General features: G+C 37.6%; 1 protein-coding gene across 1 annotated transcript in view; it reads left to right on the forward strand.

The window, feature by feature from the left end:
• Window positions 1-11,948, forward strand: part of YWHAZ (tyrosine 3-monooxygenase/tryptophan 5-monooxygenase activation protein zeta) — a 27,616-nt gene extending 15,668 nt beyond the window's left edge. The window contains exons 3-6 of the mRNA XM_004697455.2: window positions 7,993-8,116; window positions 8,607-8,770; window positions 8,847-8,942; window positions 11,827-11,948. Of these exons, the coding sequence (XP_004697512.1) occupies window positions 7,993-8,116; window positions 8,607-8,770; window positions 8,847-8,942; window positions 11,827-11,886 (444 nt within the window). The 3' untranslated portion in view covers window positions 11,887-11,948. The remainder of the gene's footprint in view (window positions 1-7,992; window positions 8,117-8,606; window positions 8,771-8,846; window positions 8,943-11,826) is intronic.
• The last annotated feature ends 5,427 nt before the right edge of the window (window positions 11,949-17,375 follow it).

Consider the following 17,375-nt stretch of genomic DNA (forward strand, 5'->3'; position numbering starts at 1 on the left):
GTTATCAAAACATATGCCTTCTACTTAAGCCCTTGGCATCAGCTCCTCATTTTTTCCCCTCCATCATGAACCGTTGATAAATTTATGAATTTTTATTTTGTAACATCTTTATTCTTAAAGGAGGATATGCATTACTGGACTATATACATACTATTCTGTGAGGCTTTGTGTGTGTGTGTAAAGCTTCATTCTTTATCATCAGACCTCATTCCTTTTATGTCTATAGCAGTGGTTCTCAACCTGTGGGTCGCAACCCCTTTGGGGGGTCAAACAACCCTTTCAGAGGGGTCACCTAAGGCCATCAGAAAACACATATTTCTGATGGTCTTAGGAATCGAGGCACCGCTCCTAACCATCTCCAGGCAGGTCCACCCACATACGAGTACCTGGCGTGAAGACTATTACCCATACTACACCATGCTTCAAGACAAAATTTCATTTATTTGCAATTAGAAATACGTCACAATATATAATTACATACTGGTTTTGTGATCAAGCACTATGATTTATGTTCAATTTGTAACAAAATATATCCTGCATATCAGATCTTTGCATAATGATTCATAACAGTGGGAAAATTACAGTAATGTAGCAATGAAAATAATTTTATAGTTGGGGGTCACCACAACATGAGCAAATGTGTTAAAGGGTTGCAGCATTAGGAAGGTTGAGAACCACTGGTCTATAGTATTACCACAGATACTTGAGTATAAGCCAACCCGTATCAGCTGAGGCACCTAATTTTACCACAAAAACTGCATTAAAAATGTGCTGAAAAACTTATACTCGAGTATATACGGTAAATAACATTTATGAAGCTATTAGCAGAAATTAGAATATGTGAATATCTCCTCTACCCTTTTGTTATTTTAAGCGCTGCCTATTGGTTATTTTAGTACCTCTGGTGGTGTGGTAGTTGCAGGTTGTGCTGCTATCCTCAAGGTCTGAAGTTCGAAACCACTAGTCACTCCTCAGGAGAAAGACCGTTTTTTGTTTTGTTTTTTAAGTTCCTGATAGTCTCACAAACTTAACAGGACAGTTCTACCCTGTCCTGTGGTGTTGCTATGAGTTGGTATCCACTCGATGGCAGTGAGTTTGTTTTATGAGATGATTTTTTTTATTAGTCAGTGGTGTTTTTCTTTTTTATTTATTTTACTAAAAGATCCTTTTATTGGGGACTCTTACAACTCTTGTCACAATCCGCACATTGCTTGCATCAAGCAAATTTGTATTTATGTTGCCTTCATTCTTTTCTAGACATTTACTTTCTATTGAGCCCTTGGTGTCAGCTCCCCCCACCCACCCTCATAACCCCTTGATAGATTGTACATTGTTAGTATTTTCATATATGAGATGCTTTAAAATAAAAAACACACAGACTCATAGGACCCCATGTGTGTCAGAGTAAAACTGCCTGAAAAAACGTGGTTGAGGCTGAATAGGAGACAGCTGCAGGGAGAACACAAGATTAGGTAGAGACTGAAATAGAATAAGACAGCACAAATTATAGTTTAAAAAGTGTATTTCAAATTGACCCCAGGATTCTGGGGCATCCATGAGGTCGAAATTTTTGTGTGTATGCTAAGTTATTACTGGTAACACTACAAGTGCAAAAGCACACCAGTGACTAAAACGGTGGCTCCTTATCACTAAGATCGGGCAGAGGGGGTGGGAGAGTAGGCAACTGGTTATTCTCTGTGGCAAAATGGGAAGTAATGGTGGTTTTCACCCAGAAGGGGGCTGTGCTTTTTGTCTGGATTCCGGGCTGAACTAGCCAGGTTTTTTAATATTTGTGTTTTTGAGTGTGTGTTTTTCAAAAATTAAGTGCCCTTTTTACTGGAGACATGCAATGTTTATTGGGACTTGCTCTTTGGCACGCATTTTCTTGAGAATGAATGAAATGAACCTGTTTTAGGGGGAACTAAATGATAACTATTTGGCTAAAGATAAAAGTCAAAATGAGAGTTTTGGACAGCTAATTTTCAGTGCCCTGGTCTGGACAGCTACATAACTTTAGAAAGCTTTAAAGTTTTCCTCTATTTCAACTGGAACACCACCACATACAGTGCAGGCAGAAGCAAGTTGAAACTGGTTGTCTTCTGTTAAGTCAGTGTGTATGACATTTTCAAACAGCCCACTTTCTCTCACCAGCTGTTTTTTAAACAAAATTCTCCTATAAGTTGTTTGTTAATAATGCAGTAGACAGACTTTTTAAAAGAAGTTAAGGAAATTTTTGTTCTGATGTTTTATTTCCAATAAAGTTACATTAACCGTTATAATTCACATCAACAAAAGCTCTTTGGGTCCTCAGTAATTTTTAAGAACTTAAAAGGGAAGGGGTCTTTTTTTAAAAGTTAAACAACTATCAGTAAAGAAGCCTTTGTTGCTACTAATCTTTAGGTTTTTTCTAGACAGCATACCTGTTTTAGAATAAAGAACCACATTTGGGAGAACAAGGTGATGTTTTCAAGTAAAAGGAAATGAGCTGACTGAGAGGAAGATTTTTTCTGGACAGGATTGATTGGTTGGTTAGCTGAGTTCATTTTAAAGTTGCTATGCTGCAAACCTCATTTTGGGTTTTTTTTAAATCATTTTATTAGGGGCTCTTAAAGTTCTTAGAACATTCCATACTTCAATTGTATCAAGCATATTTGTACATATGTTGCCATTGCAAATATTTTCTTAATGATAATTTGCTTTGATTGGCTTAAACTACTTAAGAAAATGGTTATTAATATGTGGTTCAGATTCGGGTTTACTCTGAATACCTCAATCTGTTGTAAATTATATCTAGGTGAGGAAGGTGGTTTGAGTGAGGAATTTACAAGTGAGCCTTTCTAATCCCATAGTTACAGTCTTGGAAACACATGAAGGGCAGTTCTCACCCTCTTCCAAAGAGTCACCAAGAGTTGAAAACAACTAGATGATTGTGAGTTTGGTTTGGGCTAAGGAATATCAGTAGTCCACCTACCTCTCCTTTTATAGTTCAAGGTATTGCTCCTGGCCTGCTTTATTTACTTGGCTTATTACATAATTCTTTGGTCTCACCCTTTTTAATTCAGATCCCTGCAATGCCCCAAGTTGCTCTCCTTGTCATTCTGCAGTAGTCGAGTAGGCTGTGTGTTTTAGCTAACCTGGAATGTTTGCTGAACTTTTTGTATGCTATAAAAAAAGGGTCGCTTACAGTTCTTTCCTCGTATTTTCTGCTCAGTTTGCTTTTCTTGGCTCTCCTGCCTTCTGATTGGTGCTGCTTCCTTTTCCTTTTTAAGTTGACAAATTAACATTTAATTGCTTTTTTATTATAATTAATTCAGAGGATGTTCCTCTGTCTACTCTTAAAATGGTAAGAGACCACATTCGGGTTTATGAGTCCCATTTACAAAATAGCCCAAGTGATCCTTAAGTTTTTAAAAGTCTTGAAGAAAAGTAGAGCTCACTGTCTAAAGGCCCTCTTCCAGTTTTTGGAACATACCGACAGTGCTTTCCCGTCTTGAATGGAAACCTTTCTCTGGCTCATTAGCATCTGTGGTTTTGTCCTCTGGAGGCTCTCCTGTCTTACCTTAATGCCCAAGTCTTTCCTTCTGACCTCATGACACTTTAGATTCCTTACTATTTCTCCTTGTTCTCTTGCACACTGTACAATTTGTTAGTGTCTGTCTTGATACATTAAAAAAATCCATGTATTGTTTCATCAGCACAATATGGAACTGAATCTTTTTCCTGCATTTTGATTTCTAATCATTATATCACCGAGTCTTCACATCTCTTTTAGTAGTGATGTCACAATATTGAGGCAGAGAATGTAACGTGTTAGGAATATGGGTAAGATGCGAAGTTCACCTTTACAAGCTATGGTTCGAAGTGAGGGCTCATTGCCCTCTATAAAAATCACGCCATAATTGTAGTGTATACTTAACAGAAAGTACTTAATCTACGTGTTCAAAACTGCTGTGTGTGATTACTATGATGATTTTGGTTATGATTACTAAAATTAGAGATAGCCTTATACCTACCTGTCTGTTACTTATTTCTTTATAGTGAGCCATCCAAAATTTAAGACAATGCCTTACAAGTTTCCTCCTTTATTCAAAGGTGGATGGTTACTAAGCTGAAATGGTGGATAAGAAATTATCATTAATTTATATACAAGTGTAAACCTATTATTCTCAGGCCTCCCAGATATGCTGCCAGATCATGCACAAACCCTAGACTGACAGTGCTCATAGAACCCAGTGCAAGTCTATGGTGGCTTGATGCTGAGTTGCAGTCATTGCCCTGGGAAGCAACTGGGTGGTGCACTGCCTTTTCAACGCTACTAGCTGCAAAATAAAGAGTGGATGCTAGTTTAGCTTTTAAAATAAAAGTGAAAATCCTCTTCAGATTTCTGCCATTTCCTTAAAACCAGTGCTAATGTGGGTCTTCTGTAAAAGCTTTAGTGACACATTATAAAATTGAGCTTTGAGAAAGCAAGGCTCCAGCATTCTTTTCATGGTTCTGTGGTTTGGCTGGCTTGTGTTTGGTGAGTGAGTTCTTCCTCTGGTGTTAGCAAGGGTTTTTGCTATGTATGATTCCTTTCCTACATGGAAATAGTGTATAAGCAATGACTATTAATTTATATGGGGGAAAGTAATCTGGCCCTCTGGTAACTTGTGGATTCTAGTTAATAGTTTGCTTGAATCTGGATGCCTGGCTTGTTCAGCTGAGAGTGGAGCTGAGGCTGACCTACTCCAGCTGGCTGTACTTAGCAAGAGTAAACCACCTATGGCTTGCATGGGGCCCCTCTCTCTCCAGCTGGGTAGTTTGGCTTTGGGCTCCAGTGTAGCAAAGGGGGAAGCTGCCAGACCTTTAAAGGTTAGGTCCAGAATTGGAACAGTGGTTAGAGAAGTCTACCACAGTTTTGTTCTTAATATAATTCATATTTGGAACAAAGTGTTAGACCTATTAAATCTAACTTTTAATCCAGTCTTTATCAGTTTTTAAAACTCTTATTGGTTTGTTAGCTTTATGACATCTAAAGGTATGATAGGTAAATATGCCACTTTATTCCTTTTTCAACTTCAGGTGGCATCTCACCAGCGATATTTGTCACAGTTGATATTCACGAGACCAATTCAGGGAATCACAGCTAGTTTTCAGTCTCCTTGGAGTCTGGTTAATAGTTGGAAAGTTGCTATAGAGACAAGCTCCAGAGACCCATGCTAGCTGTGGTGGGGTGGTTTCTCTCTGCTGGAAGACTCCTATTAAGTTCTCTTTGTGAGAAAAAACAAAGTTGCTTTAAGCCAGATGCAGGGCTAATCCAGTGTTCACTTTGAGGGAACTAATTCTTAGTTTCTTAGTTCAGTATACATTACTCCAGTGCAATGGTTTAAACATATATATATATATTTTAATAGACACAAGTTACTACTCATAGATTGCTAAATTGGGTAGTATTCATTGGCATCTTGCCATGGTAACAAACCATGTGTACTTTGTTTTCTAGAGTAATTCACCCTTCCCTAACCGCATGTGATTGTGATTTTAATCCTCTCCATTCTTGAGTGGGTTCAATAAAATCATTCAAAAGTGAAGGGCACAATTAAGATGTTTTCATTTTCTTCCCTGCTAGAGCGAGCCCTCATCCATGCATTCAGAGAATGTTTTGCTGTCCCATTCTCAATACCTAGTAAAATGGCACTAAAGTATCTGGAGAATAAAAGAATATATAAATTGTGTTGAAGTAGTAAAATATGAAACAGGGACACCTAGATGGACATTTTCTTTTCATGTATGTTCTCAGCTGTCAGTTTTTTCATTATTTCAAGTGATTCATAGAATAGTTTTCAGTATATGTAAAGTGAACTAGAGAGCTGCTCACAATGTTATGGGGCCTTCTCTAATACATTTTTTCCCTGTTTAATTTGAAATTATATATGAATTCTGTTTCGTCACATTAATTCTTTACTCAGGTAGATTTTATAGCTAATTCGGTATTAACTTTTTGCCCATGTAATCAAAAACACAACCTATCCCTCCCAACCTAAAGTTACTCCACAGTTGTGTCTTAGGTTCATCTTCAGCATCTTGCTTTGTATTAGATATCTTGTAAAGTATTAGTTTATGAACTAGCTTCTATGGTGTGATGTAGAAGATTGCAACAGCTGGCATTTTGCACTTTTTTTCTCAACACCTTTTAGTAGAAGTTTTTGTAATCCCAATTTATAGATGAAAATACAACTGAAATATAAGATTAAGTAGGTTACGCAATATGGAGCGCCAAATTTAAATCCAAGGTTACAATGCTTACTTACCATCACTCGGATGTTTGAGGCACCCATAAGTATTTTGAAAAAGAATATGTTTGGGAGGGAAGGGGGGAAATGAACTGCTACCAAGGGCTCAAGCAGAAAGCAAATGTTTTGAGAATGATGAGGGCAACAAATGTATAAATGTGTGCTTGACACAATGGATGTATGTTTGGATTGTGATGAGTTGTACGAGACCCCGATAAAATGATTTTTTTTTCTTTTTTAACATTTTATTAGGGGCTCATACAACTGTTATCCCAATCCATACACACATCAATTGTGTAAAGCGCATTTGTACATCGTTTCTCAAAACATTTTCTCTCCATTTAAACCCCCGACATTAGGTCCTCATTTTTCCCCTCCCTCCCCGCTCCCCCCTACCTCATGAGCCCTTGATAGTTTATAAATGGGTATTTTGTCATATCTTGCCCTGTCCGACGTCTCCCTTCATCCACTTTTCGGTTGTCTGTCCCCCGGGGAGGAGGTCATACACAGTTCCATGTAATCGGTTCCCTCTTTCCTACCCACTCTCCCTTTACCCTCCCTGTTTTGCCACTCACACCACTGGTCCTATAGGGCTCATCCGTCCTGGATAAAATGATTTTTTTTAAATGCGTTTAAACACCTTTTTCTTTTTTTTCTTTCATTTGAGAAGTCTTTGAATCTGAAGGTATGGGGACAGACTTAATACAAATTTGCTGTCCTTCCCAAAGTGTACTTCTGGTACAGGGTAATTGCAACTCATTTCAGACTAAGCACACAAAGTTAACATTTAAAAGGCATTTTCTAAACTATTTTTGCATGCAGGTAGCTCATATCGATATACAGCAGCATACCAGGGGGTGGCTGCCGCCCAGAAGAGAAACCAAGAGACAGTTTTTTTTTTCCCTTGAAATTATTTCAACTCGGTAAAAAATAGACTTTATTTCCAGAGTATACTTGTACTTGGTAGGAGGAAAGAGAGGGTTGTTTTTGTTTTGTTTTTATCTTTACCTCATTCTTTTTATGTTTTTTCTGAACCCTTAAATCTACTACATTATGTTTCTCCCCTTTCCCCCATACACTAAGGTGATAATAGACAATGCTCTCATTTTTTGCTTTAAATCAGTTGTATAATTATTAGCATGTTAGGCTTTAAGTTATTGCTAGTGATTTTGAATAAAATTATACCATTAGATGAAGTTTTAATATATTTTGCTTCAGGTAATCTGTAATGTAATCTGTAAATCTTAACTAGCCAAAAATCTAGATAAAACATTTCCAAAGCTTTACCTCTTGTAAAGTTTAACTTGAATTGTATTCTTACATGTGTAATTCTTATATAAGTGTAATTCTCTTTTCGCAATGTTTTTTGCATTGTCCATTACTGTATTGATTTCTACTAAAGTAATAGTCCTCCAGAGCAGCTAGTTGAGAGGGGTTGAGCTCTTGGGCTCTGTTGTCCTGACTACATTTAAATGGAAAGTTTTCCAGCTTGTTAAAAAGATGTTCCTAAATAAAAGCCAGGAGGGGATGAGGGGATCAGTATTCAAATGCTTAAAATAATATATTGAACTCTGCTGAAACTTGGCTTGGCTAACCCTGTTGGTATTCAGAAATCATGGCATAGATGTTTTAAATATTGGGCTTGACTATACTGTGATTTTAAGAAATGTAAATTGTTTGTTTTACAAATGCTTCATTACTATTTTCTTTTTTTCCTCAGTCTCTTTTGGAAAAGTTCTTGATCCCCAATGCTTCACAAGCAGAGAGCAAAGTTTTCTACTTGAAAATGAAAGGAGATTACTACCGTTACTTGGCTGAGGTTGCTGCTGGTGATGACAAGAAAGGTAAGCTGTTTTTTTTTTAAATCTTGTGTTAAATAACATGGTAGAGAGTCTCTTTCTGAAGCAAAAACTTTTGTTTTGAAAATGTTTATAACACTAAAAAATACTGTAAAAAAAAAAGTGGTAAGCTCTTTTTTAGTCCTGAGAATATATATCTACTGCCCAATAAGGTGTTAGGAAAATATGCTTTTTGGAAAGCCAGTTTTGTGTAGAGGGATATTTCTATACCATTATAAGAAATAGGCATCACAAGAAAACAATTGAGTAGGGCATACTTTTAAATATGCTACAATACTGAGATGATTACAGTTTATGACTTGATGTTTGCCCATGGCTATTGTGATCTATCCTACAGGGAGCACCTGTTTATGTTTTATTTATTTTATTATTAAAGGGTGCCATTCAGTCAAGAATGTTACTAACTTATATTTCAGAACATGTGTTAGCTAAAGTACAAGTCTTTCTCAGTACATTTTGGTTCTTTAATATGCAGGGATTGTGGATCAGTCACAACAAGCATACCAAGAAGCTTTTGAAATCAGTAAAAAGGAAATGCAACCAACGCATCCTATCAGATTGGGTCTGGCCCTGAACTTCTCTGTGTTCTACTATGAGATTCTGAACTCCCCGGAGAAAGCCTGCTCTCTTGCAAAGACCGTATGTATTTAACTTATTTTATGAAAAGTTAATAATCCTTATTATCTGAGTACTAAAATAGGTTTTTTTCTCATAGGCTTTTGATGAAGCTATTGCTGAGCTTGATACATTAAGTGAAGAGTCATACAAAGACAGCACACTAATAATGCAATTACTGAGAGACAACTTGACAGTAAGTACATTACAGCACCATTAAATGGTTTTTGTTAACATGAATAAAAAAAATCTTGGGATTTTAATAAAGCAGTGAGAGTTAATTTGCTGACTGTAATATTATCAAGTGGGACCAGACCCTGGAGGAGGACATTGTGCTTGGTGTAAACGGTCAACAGAGGGTAGAGGGGAACAAAAAGAGGAAGACTCAATGTGTGAGGTATTGACACACGGTTCCACCTGTGAGGGTGGCATAGGACTAAGCAGTGTTTTGCTCACATAGGTTGCTATGAGCCAGAACCAACTCGACAGCACCTAGCAACAACAGTGTTTTGTTTTATAATTAGTATGTCTCACCTGACTCATCTTTATTAGCAGCTATCTTGAATCTACAACAGAACAATTCCAAATTTTAATTTTCTTCTAAATGTTGTTTTGTGAATTAACTGGAGTATTTTGAACTCTTAGGCCATTATTTAAATGGGTCTTTAAACTGAATTTCATGATCATATATAACTGTAGATTATCAGTTATTACAGTTTAAGAAACTATTTGACAGATTACTAAAAGATTATTTTCTGTCATTTATCCTATTAAAGCTATATGAATAAAAGTACCTTATAGAAACTGGTATCAAGGACACTTCACATGTCTAGTGTGAAAACTTTAAATAATTTTATAATCTGCTTACAGTCCCTGCTTTATTGTTGTTTTTTCCCCTAGACCAAGACTTTCCCTTTTTAATCATGTTTTTACCGGTCAGTCACAGAAAATTTGTTTTTTGAGGGAGATCAAAAGTGTACTGAGACTATGTTTAAATCCCACTTTTTAAATGTACATGAAGGCATTTTTTGGGTCTGAAATGTTGCCTCCTTACATAGTCAGCTGTTGAGTCTGTGTGACTCATGGCAATAGTCATCAGTGTTGTCTCATCCTCACATTTGCCAGCATGTCCAAGTCCGTAGTTGCAGCTACTCTGTCACCCTCCTCACGTAAGGGATGCTCTCTCCTTCCCCAAACTCCACATCCTCCTCCTGTTAGCAGTTGATCTTTCCCGAGGACATGTCAAAAGTATGCATGCTGGCCACTGTTCTATTGTGATGTCTGCATTTTCTTTTTTTTTCTTTTTTTTGAGTGAGGCAGTGAGTGAGTGAAACAGTGAGAGAGTGTGAGTGAGGCACTGAGTGAGTGAGAGTGAGGCAGGGAGTAAAAGACAGTGAGAGTCAGTGAATGAGACAGTGAGTGAATGCGACAGTGAGAGTCAGTGAATGAGGCAGTGAGAGAGTGAGTGAGGCAGTGAGAGAGTGAGTGAGGCAGTGAGGAATGAGACAGTGAGAATCAGTGAAAGAGACAGTGAAAGAGTGAGAGTGAGCCCACTGAGTGAGGCAGTGAGAGGGTGAGAGGAAATGTTTTGAGAATGATGTACAGATGTCTGCATTTTCATGGGTTACTTTTCCTGAGTGGATATCCAAGTCACTAGTATGCCATGACATGTGAATTCTCATTCTAAAAAGTTAGAACTTGGGACCTAGTTACAATGTTTTGACAGCACTTTCTAAGCAGCCTATTTAGCTACTGGTTGATTTTTAGGTTCAGTATAGCATCATCTTAGTGAATGTACTGTATCTCATGAGTCTGAGAAAGAGAAAAATGTACACTTTTCACTTGTCATTGCGCATGCCACATGTTTTTGAGCCTTGGTAGTATGAGCTGCCGTCATTGGTTGGATCATTTAAATAGGAAAAAGGTTCAACCCATCACCCAAAAGCCGAGTCTTAGTCTGATTGAGCAACACAGTATTGTCACCCATTGACCTGAAAAGGGAGCTTGTGTGTTTATATAGGGCATTTAAGAGTCTGAGGATTGGACTGAAAAAGAAACACTAGAGCAATTTCATCTTGTCTTAACTCTTTGTTGAACAGCACACAGACTCTTCTTGGGTCATTTGGTTAGCACTGTGACGTTGGGAGATATCTCCTCTCTCCAGGCATAAGGGGGAAATGGGTGGATGTATATTTAGGAGATAGAAAAAAAATAATTTGAATTTTTTTTTTTGCTTTGCTTTTTGTGTGTGTCATTTTTGCTGTGCACAAACCACATATAATTTAAGGTCATTGAGCCAATCTTTCCATAAGTCCCCTTTTAAAGTCATTATATTGAGGAGTTTACAAAAGTAATGGAAAAATTACATTCTCATTTAATTCCATTTTTCCACAAACAAGTTTAAGCCTAAGCTTTGTATAGTAGTAAAATGCTTTTTTTAAAGTTTATATTGAAATCTGTTGAACCAACAATGTTGAAGTTTCGTAAGCTGCTGAAAAGGTGTAATAGAGTTATAACCCTAATGCTATGAAACAACCATCTCCTCCAAAAGTAACTCATCTTTGAGGGTTTGTTTCTTGTATCTCGTGTTCATTCTTTAATTTTGAGTTGTATACATTCACAAAAGTATGAAAAACTGAAGTCATAGTTTAATTCCGATGTGATGCTGACTTTTGGATTTCATTGTCTTTTCTGTCAGGATGAATCCTATATTCTGGTATGGTTGCACTCGGCTAGCATATCATAGCTCTCCTTTTCCAACAGCATTTGTTACTTCCTCTTTTGTAATGCTTAGCTTCATAGTTTCTTGTATTCTTTGCTTTCTATGAATACATCTTCCTTTATCTCCTTTATCTCTCATTTGAAGACCACTCCTGTTAGACTTACTGTGCTTACAAAATGGTGGGGGGAGGTGAATGCAGTGAAATGTATACGAGAGAGTCTTTTCAGTGCTGCTTACTTTTCAACAGAGCCTTCCGACTAAAACTACTTTATGTTCTATTAGGTTGACATATGCAGAAGGAAAAGTTACCCTTTTTTTTTCTCTCTTCAAAATGAAAACTCTCTCCTTCTTTTAACAGTTGTGGACATCGGATACCCAAGGAGATGAAGCCGAAGCAGGAGAAGGAGGGGAAAATTAACCAACCTTCCAACTTTTGTCTGCCTCATTCTAAAATTTACACAGTAGACCATTTGTCATCCATGCTGTCCCACAAATAGTTTTTTGTTTACGATTTATGACAGGTTTATGTTACTTCTATTTGAATTTCTATATTTCCCATGTGGTTTTTATGTTTAATATTAGGGGAGTAGAGCCAGTTAACAGTTAGCCAGTTACCTGTTTTCACCTTGAGATGGCCAATATGGGGATGTGGAATTTTTATACAAGTTAGAAGTGTTTGGCATAGTACTTTTGGTACATTGTGGCTTCACGAGGGCCAGTGTTAAAACTGCTTCCATTTCTCAGCAAAGAAAACTGCCTACATATTGGTTTGGCCTGGTGGGGGATAAAGGGAGAATTGGTTCCAGTCACAAGTGTAGTTATTGTGGGTACTTTAAAGATCGGAGCACGTAGCAAGGCTGGGGTTGAAATAGATATCCCACGGATAGTACATGTTGAGCCATGTGTATCTATGGAATACACACACAATCTGCACACCTTCGCCTGCAGCTGCAGAAGTGCGTGCTCCTTTACACAAAGTTGTGACCCAATTTACTCTGGAGAAGGGCAGAAACGGTTCACATTCCATTATTTGTAAAGTTACCTGCTGTTTGCTTTCATTATTTTTGCTACACTCCTTTGTATTTAAATGTTTTAGGCAACCTAAGAACAAATGTACAAGTAAAGATGCAGTAAAAACGAATTGCTTGGTATCCATTACTTTATGTATATCAAGCGCAGCAGTAAAAAAAACCCATGTATTTAACTTTTTTTAGGTTTTTGCTTTTGTGATTTTTTTTTTTTTGATACTTGCCTAACATGCATGTGCTGTAAAAATAGTTAACAGGGAAATAATTTGAGATGATGGCTAGCTTTGTTTAATGTCTTACGAAATTTTCATGAACAATCCAAGCATAATTGTTAAGAACATGTATTAAGTTGATGTAAGTGGAATAAAAGTTTTATGAATGGAATTTTCAACTACTTTCTCTACAGCTCTTCATGTAAATTACTTTTTTGATTCTGAAACTTCTCTAAAGGAAATTGTACATTTTTGGAAATTTATTCCTTATTCCCTCTCGGCAGCTAGCTAATGGGCTTTTACCAAGTTTAAATACAAAGTTATCATAATGGCAAAAATACTACTAATATAACTACTACTGTTCCAACCATGTCTGATCCTACCCTTTCTCCCCTCAATTAGTTTCTACTTTGAAAGGGAGATTGAACAGAAAAAACTAATATGTTCCATTAAAATTTTGGGTATATGGCATTTTCTCACTTGGGAAGCCACAATGTTCTTGGTTTATTGTGACATTGGGTAGCATTAACTGTTTTTGTGCTTCCAAATCACGTTTGGTTTTTAAATTTTTCTTAATATTCTTATCGCCTGCCTTCAATTTTGATCCTTTCGTTCTTTCGATTTGTCAGGTGCACAAGGTCACCTTCCTTTTTTAGCCTTATTCTGTCTTGTCACCAACCATTTCTACGTGGTGGCCATGTACTTGGAAAAAGGCCGCATGATCTTTCTGGCTCCACTCAACGTCTAAGAAACCCTGCTTCCTTTGCTTGCATCCCACAAACGATTCCCTCATCCTATTTACTGCAGCACATCTCCTTAGTTGGTGAGATTGTGTTTATCTCCCTGTAAGCCTTCCTTATCCTGAATGGTCTGTCATCGTCTGCCTTTAAATCCTTTCTTTCCCTCTCTTCTCTGCATAATGATGGGGCTAAGTTATATCCCAAGGCTCACCTTACAGACTATCTCCTCAGTACCTTGCAGAAAACACCACACAAAAATAAGGTGTATTCTCTCCCCCACCCGACCCCCTTTAGAATGTAAGCTCCTCAAGAGCAGGGACAATGTTTTCTGTATGTTCTATTGTGCCTAGTACACTGTAAATGCTCAATAAATATTGATGATGGGAGGCAGTGAGTCTGGATGATAAGGGTGAGAAACTGAAATCCCAAATACTGTTTTATTTGCTTGTTCTATTGTGACCTCAGATTAAATTGGTAATTATCAGCCTTTGTGGAAAATTGTCCCCAGTATTACCTTCAAATAAAAGTGCAATGGGGGAGGTGGGGGGGAGGGTGTCTTTGTTTCAAGAAAAGATCTAGAAAATAATGGTCCACATAAGAATGCATCTTCACTTAAAATTCTTTTTGACTATTTCTCCTGATTCCAGGCCAAGAAGGTGAAATAAATTAAAGCTAAGGAAAATTAAGCTAGACTGAGGAGATGGATCTCATTTGATTATAAATAAAATCTGAAACATGCCACATTTGCCTATTAGCAATTTATGTTCATCACTCATCTAGTTTGAATCTGGGGGAAAAAATGGTATGCTTCATTAATATTACCTGTTAATTTAACCTCTTATATCCCTTTAAAATGTCAGCTTCTCTTTTAAAAGATTTTCAATATGACTTAATTTTACCTTGGGATTCAAAATGAATCATTGATTTGATTTTTTACCTGTTAACTTTTTAATCTCCAATCCAGAGTTTTGAGTTTCTTTTTGTTGATACAATGCACTAGTTCCAGGAACTTGGGGAGTTTTGTGCTTTGTGTGTATGAAGTATTGGAATTGCTTTTGTTTGTTTTAATTGACCATGGCAGTATTGTCCCATGGAGAGCGAGGCAGCAGTGGGATCAGCTTAACTTCCTGCATCTCTGACCCATTGTCATTTTGTGCTATACAAATCATATTAAGAGGGACTGGGTGGGGTGCGGTGGAAAGGATTAAAAGCATGACAAGACATGGCTTAACTAGAGACAGCAGTAGTTTTTCTTTCACCCATACACCAAATTCAAAACACATGACTCATCAAAGCTACATTCTTAAATCATTTGTGGTTTAATCTCAACCTAAGTAAAATCCTGATTAAATGACTGGTGGCTCTGTCAGTGGTGAAGTCTTACTGTTACTCAAATTTTTTGTTTGTCCAACCATCATGCTTCAACAAGCTTGACTCTTCTGATTGAAGAAAACATTTATGCACAATTGTCATCAATCACCCTAGATGCCAGAGATAGATGACCATTAGGTACTGCTTACACTGAGTTTATTCCATGAAATAGCTGGAAGTTCAGCCTAAGACTCAAGTGCCATTGACTGAGAGACCCTATAGGACAGGGTAGCATTGCCTATGTGACTTCTGTGATTAAATCTACAGTAGTAGAAAGCCTCACCTCCAAACTAGCCACCTCATAATTAAGTGATCGGTTGATTTCTGATTCTACAATTTGAACATCCTGTCAGTATTTTCAATGTGGGCTATGCTTTCTTGGATGTTTGGTTTGGATCAGTTACTGGACTGCTTAAGGGTTTTTGTTGCAGCAGCGGAATACATACCATATATTCTTGTGTGTAAGCTGAGTATTTCAGCACATTTTTAATGTTTTTTGTGGTAAAATTAGGTGCCTCGGCTGGTGCTCAGTTTGGCTTATATTCTAGTATATACAGTATGTTCAAAAGTCTCAAGATGAAGATGGCATCAAACTGCTTTTGTAAGAGTAGTGTAGGAAGAGATGGTGTGCAATCTGCTTCTCATCTTCAATGCTTTAGGATTCCACAAGATGGTTAGAGGTCTTAAAATGTTTGTTTCTAGCATCCAATTGCTAAACATTTTAATTTCTTAATTTATAGCATGTTAGCCCAGAGATGTTTGTGGCCACACTGCTGAACATAGACATTTAGTCACTATACTTTTGGAGTCCCCTGAAGAACTTTTTCTACATAACAGAGTCCACACAACAGAGTTGCTCAGCAGATCACCAAGTTTGTAGCAATGTTAACCCAATGAGATGATTAAGGGTAAGGATTAGCTGTCTAAGTAGGTTCTTCACATCAGTGACCCCTGATATAGTTGGGGAGAAATGCCCAGTGCTCTACACCTGAAAGATTACAAATAAAAGATGAATTGCAATGCAATAGGAACTTTTTGAAAAATTGGAGCGGAAAGCCATGAAAGTTTTCACACAATTATTTGTTGATAACGGATGTCATGTAAATGTCAACTCCAGATGAAAGAAATGCTAAAAGCAAAACAACAATTGTAAGAGGGCACAGATAAATGAGTAACTTGCTGATTTGAAGTGTAGGGGGAAATACCAAAATGGATACACTACTCACTTGGAAAAGTCTAGAATTGTCATACAGGAGTCAGTATTAAACTACATGAGAATGAAAGCAAAATCCTCTACAATCCAAGAAGTCTCTCCTAGACTGTTGTGTATGTGTACCAGGAAACCATACAAAAGGAATTCCTGTGAGAAACAATTTCAACTGCACTGAGACCACAAAACTGGAAACAATGTGGACAGTGGATAGTCCAACTACAGATGAGAAAGATGAGCTGTGTCAAGTGAGCTATACAGCTTCATTTCAGTGTGAATGAGGGGAAAATGCTATCTGTCGTAGTATAGGCTTTAAAATATTAAATGAGCAAGTCATTTAAGGTGTGAGCATGAATAATGAATGCATAATTCAGAGTAGATGCTACCCATGGGGGGACAACTTAAACCAGCGGATGTGGATAGATACAATTGATCTACATTGAGGGGAGTGGTTGGGTCCTCAAAAAGCCATGGGGACCAGGGAGGAAACAGGATTATGGTTAATCCAATTGTGGGTTCCACAAGTCACAAAGGGGTGGGAGGGGGATGGAAACAGTAAAGTGGGCCCAAAAAACTTCAAAAGGCTTACTTGGGTACAAAGGAAATGTCACCAGACTTTGCTAAGAAATTTAACTCAGGCAAAACAGACAAAAAACGTTGCTATCCTATCCATTTCTTGATTTTGCCCTAGCTTTATCTACATACTATCCTTCCTTTTGACTCAAAGATTAGGTGCCCCAAACTGGAGACTGTCAATGGGAAAGGACTGAGGGGGGAGGGTGTACAAAACTGATGATTCCTATCATCACTGCCTTTGCCCACTCAGCATGACCCTTGTAGGACTGACCCAATAGGTTTCTGAGACTAACTGGTGGCTTCAAACTGCTGGTTTTGTGGGTTAGCAGGCGCACCGATAATCCCGGGCTCTTCACAAAACAATGAAGGATGAAACGGTACAGGTCTCCAAAAAGCAAGGTGGTTTCAAAATAGCACATGGACTCTGGAGCCTGAAGAATTGGGTCACACTAGCCATTCAGGTTATGAGGTTCTCAACCTTGAGCGTAAATGAAAGGTGGTCTGTCCTAAATACCGTATGTGTCCAAGCCTTACATTTCCAATGGTTTTTCTCATGCTCCTTTGAGATTCTAAAGTTCTGTGTTTATTTTTGTAGGAAATGTCTTCTACAGAGTTGAAAGTATAGAAAGTACTACTTGATGAACCTCAAACCTACATCAGTGGTTCTCAATCCTTTCACAGGGGTTGCCATATTCATAACAGTAGCAGAATTACAGTTATGAAGTAGCAATGAAAATTGTATGGTTGGGGGGGTGATCACCACGATATGA

The sequence above is a fragment of the Echinops telfairi genome, unplaced genomic scaffold (genome assembly GCF_000313985.2).
Source record: "Echinops telfairi isolate 266 unplaced genomic scaffold, ASM31398v2 ScPeMD7_1;HRSCAF=3_0, whole genome shotgun sequence".
In the NCBI taxonomy this organism is placed as follows: domain Eukaryota; kingdom Metazoa; phylum Chordata; class Mammalia; order Afrosoricida; family Tenrecidae; genus Echinops; species Echinops telfairi.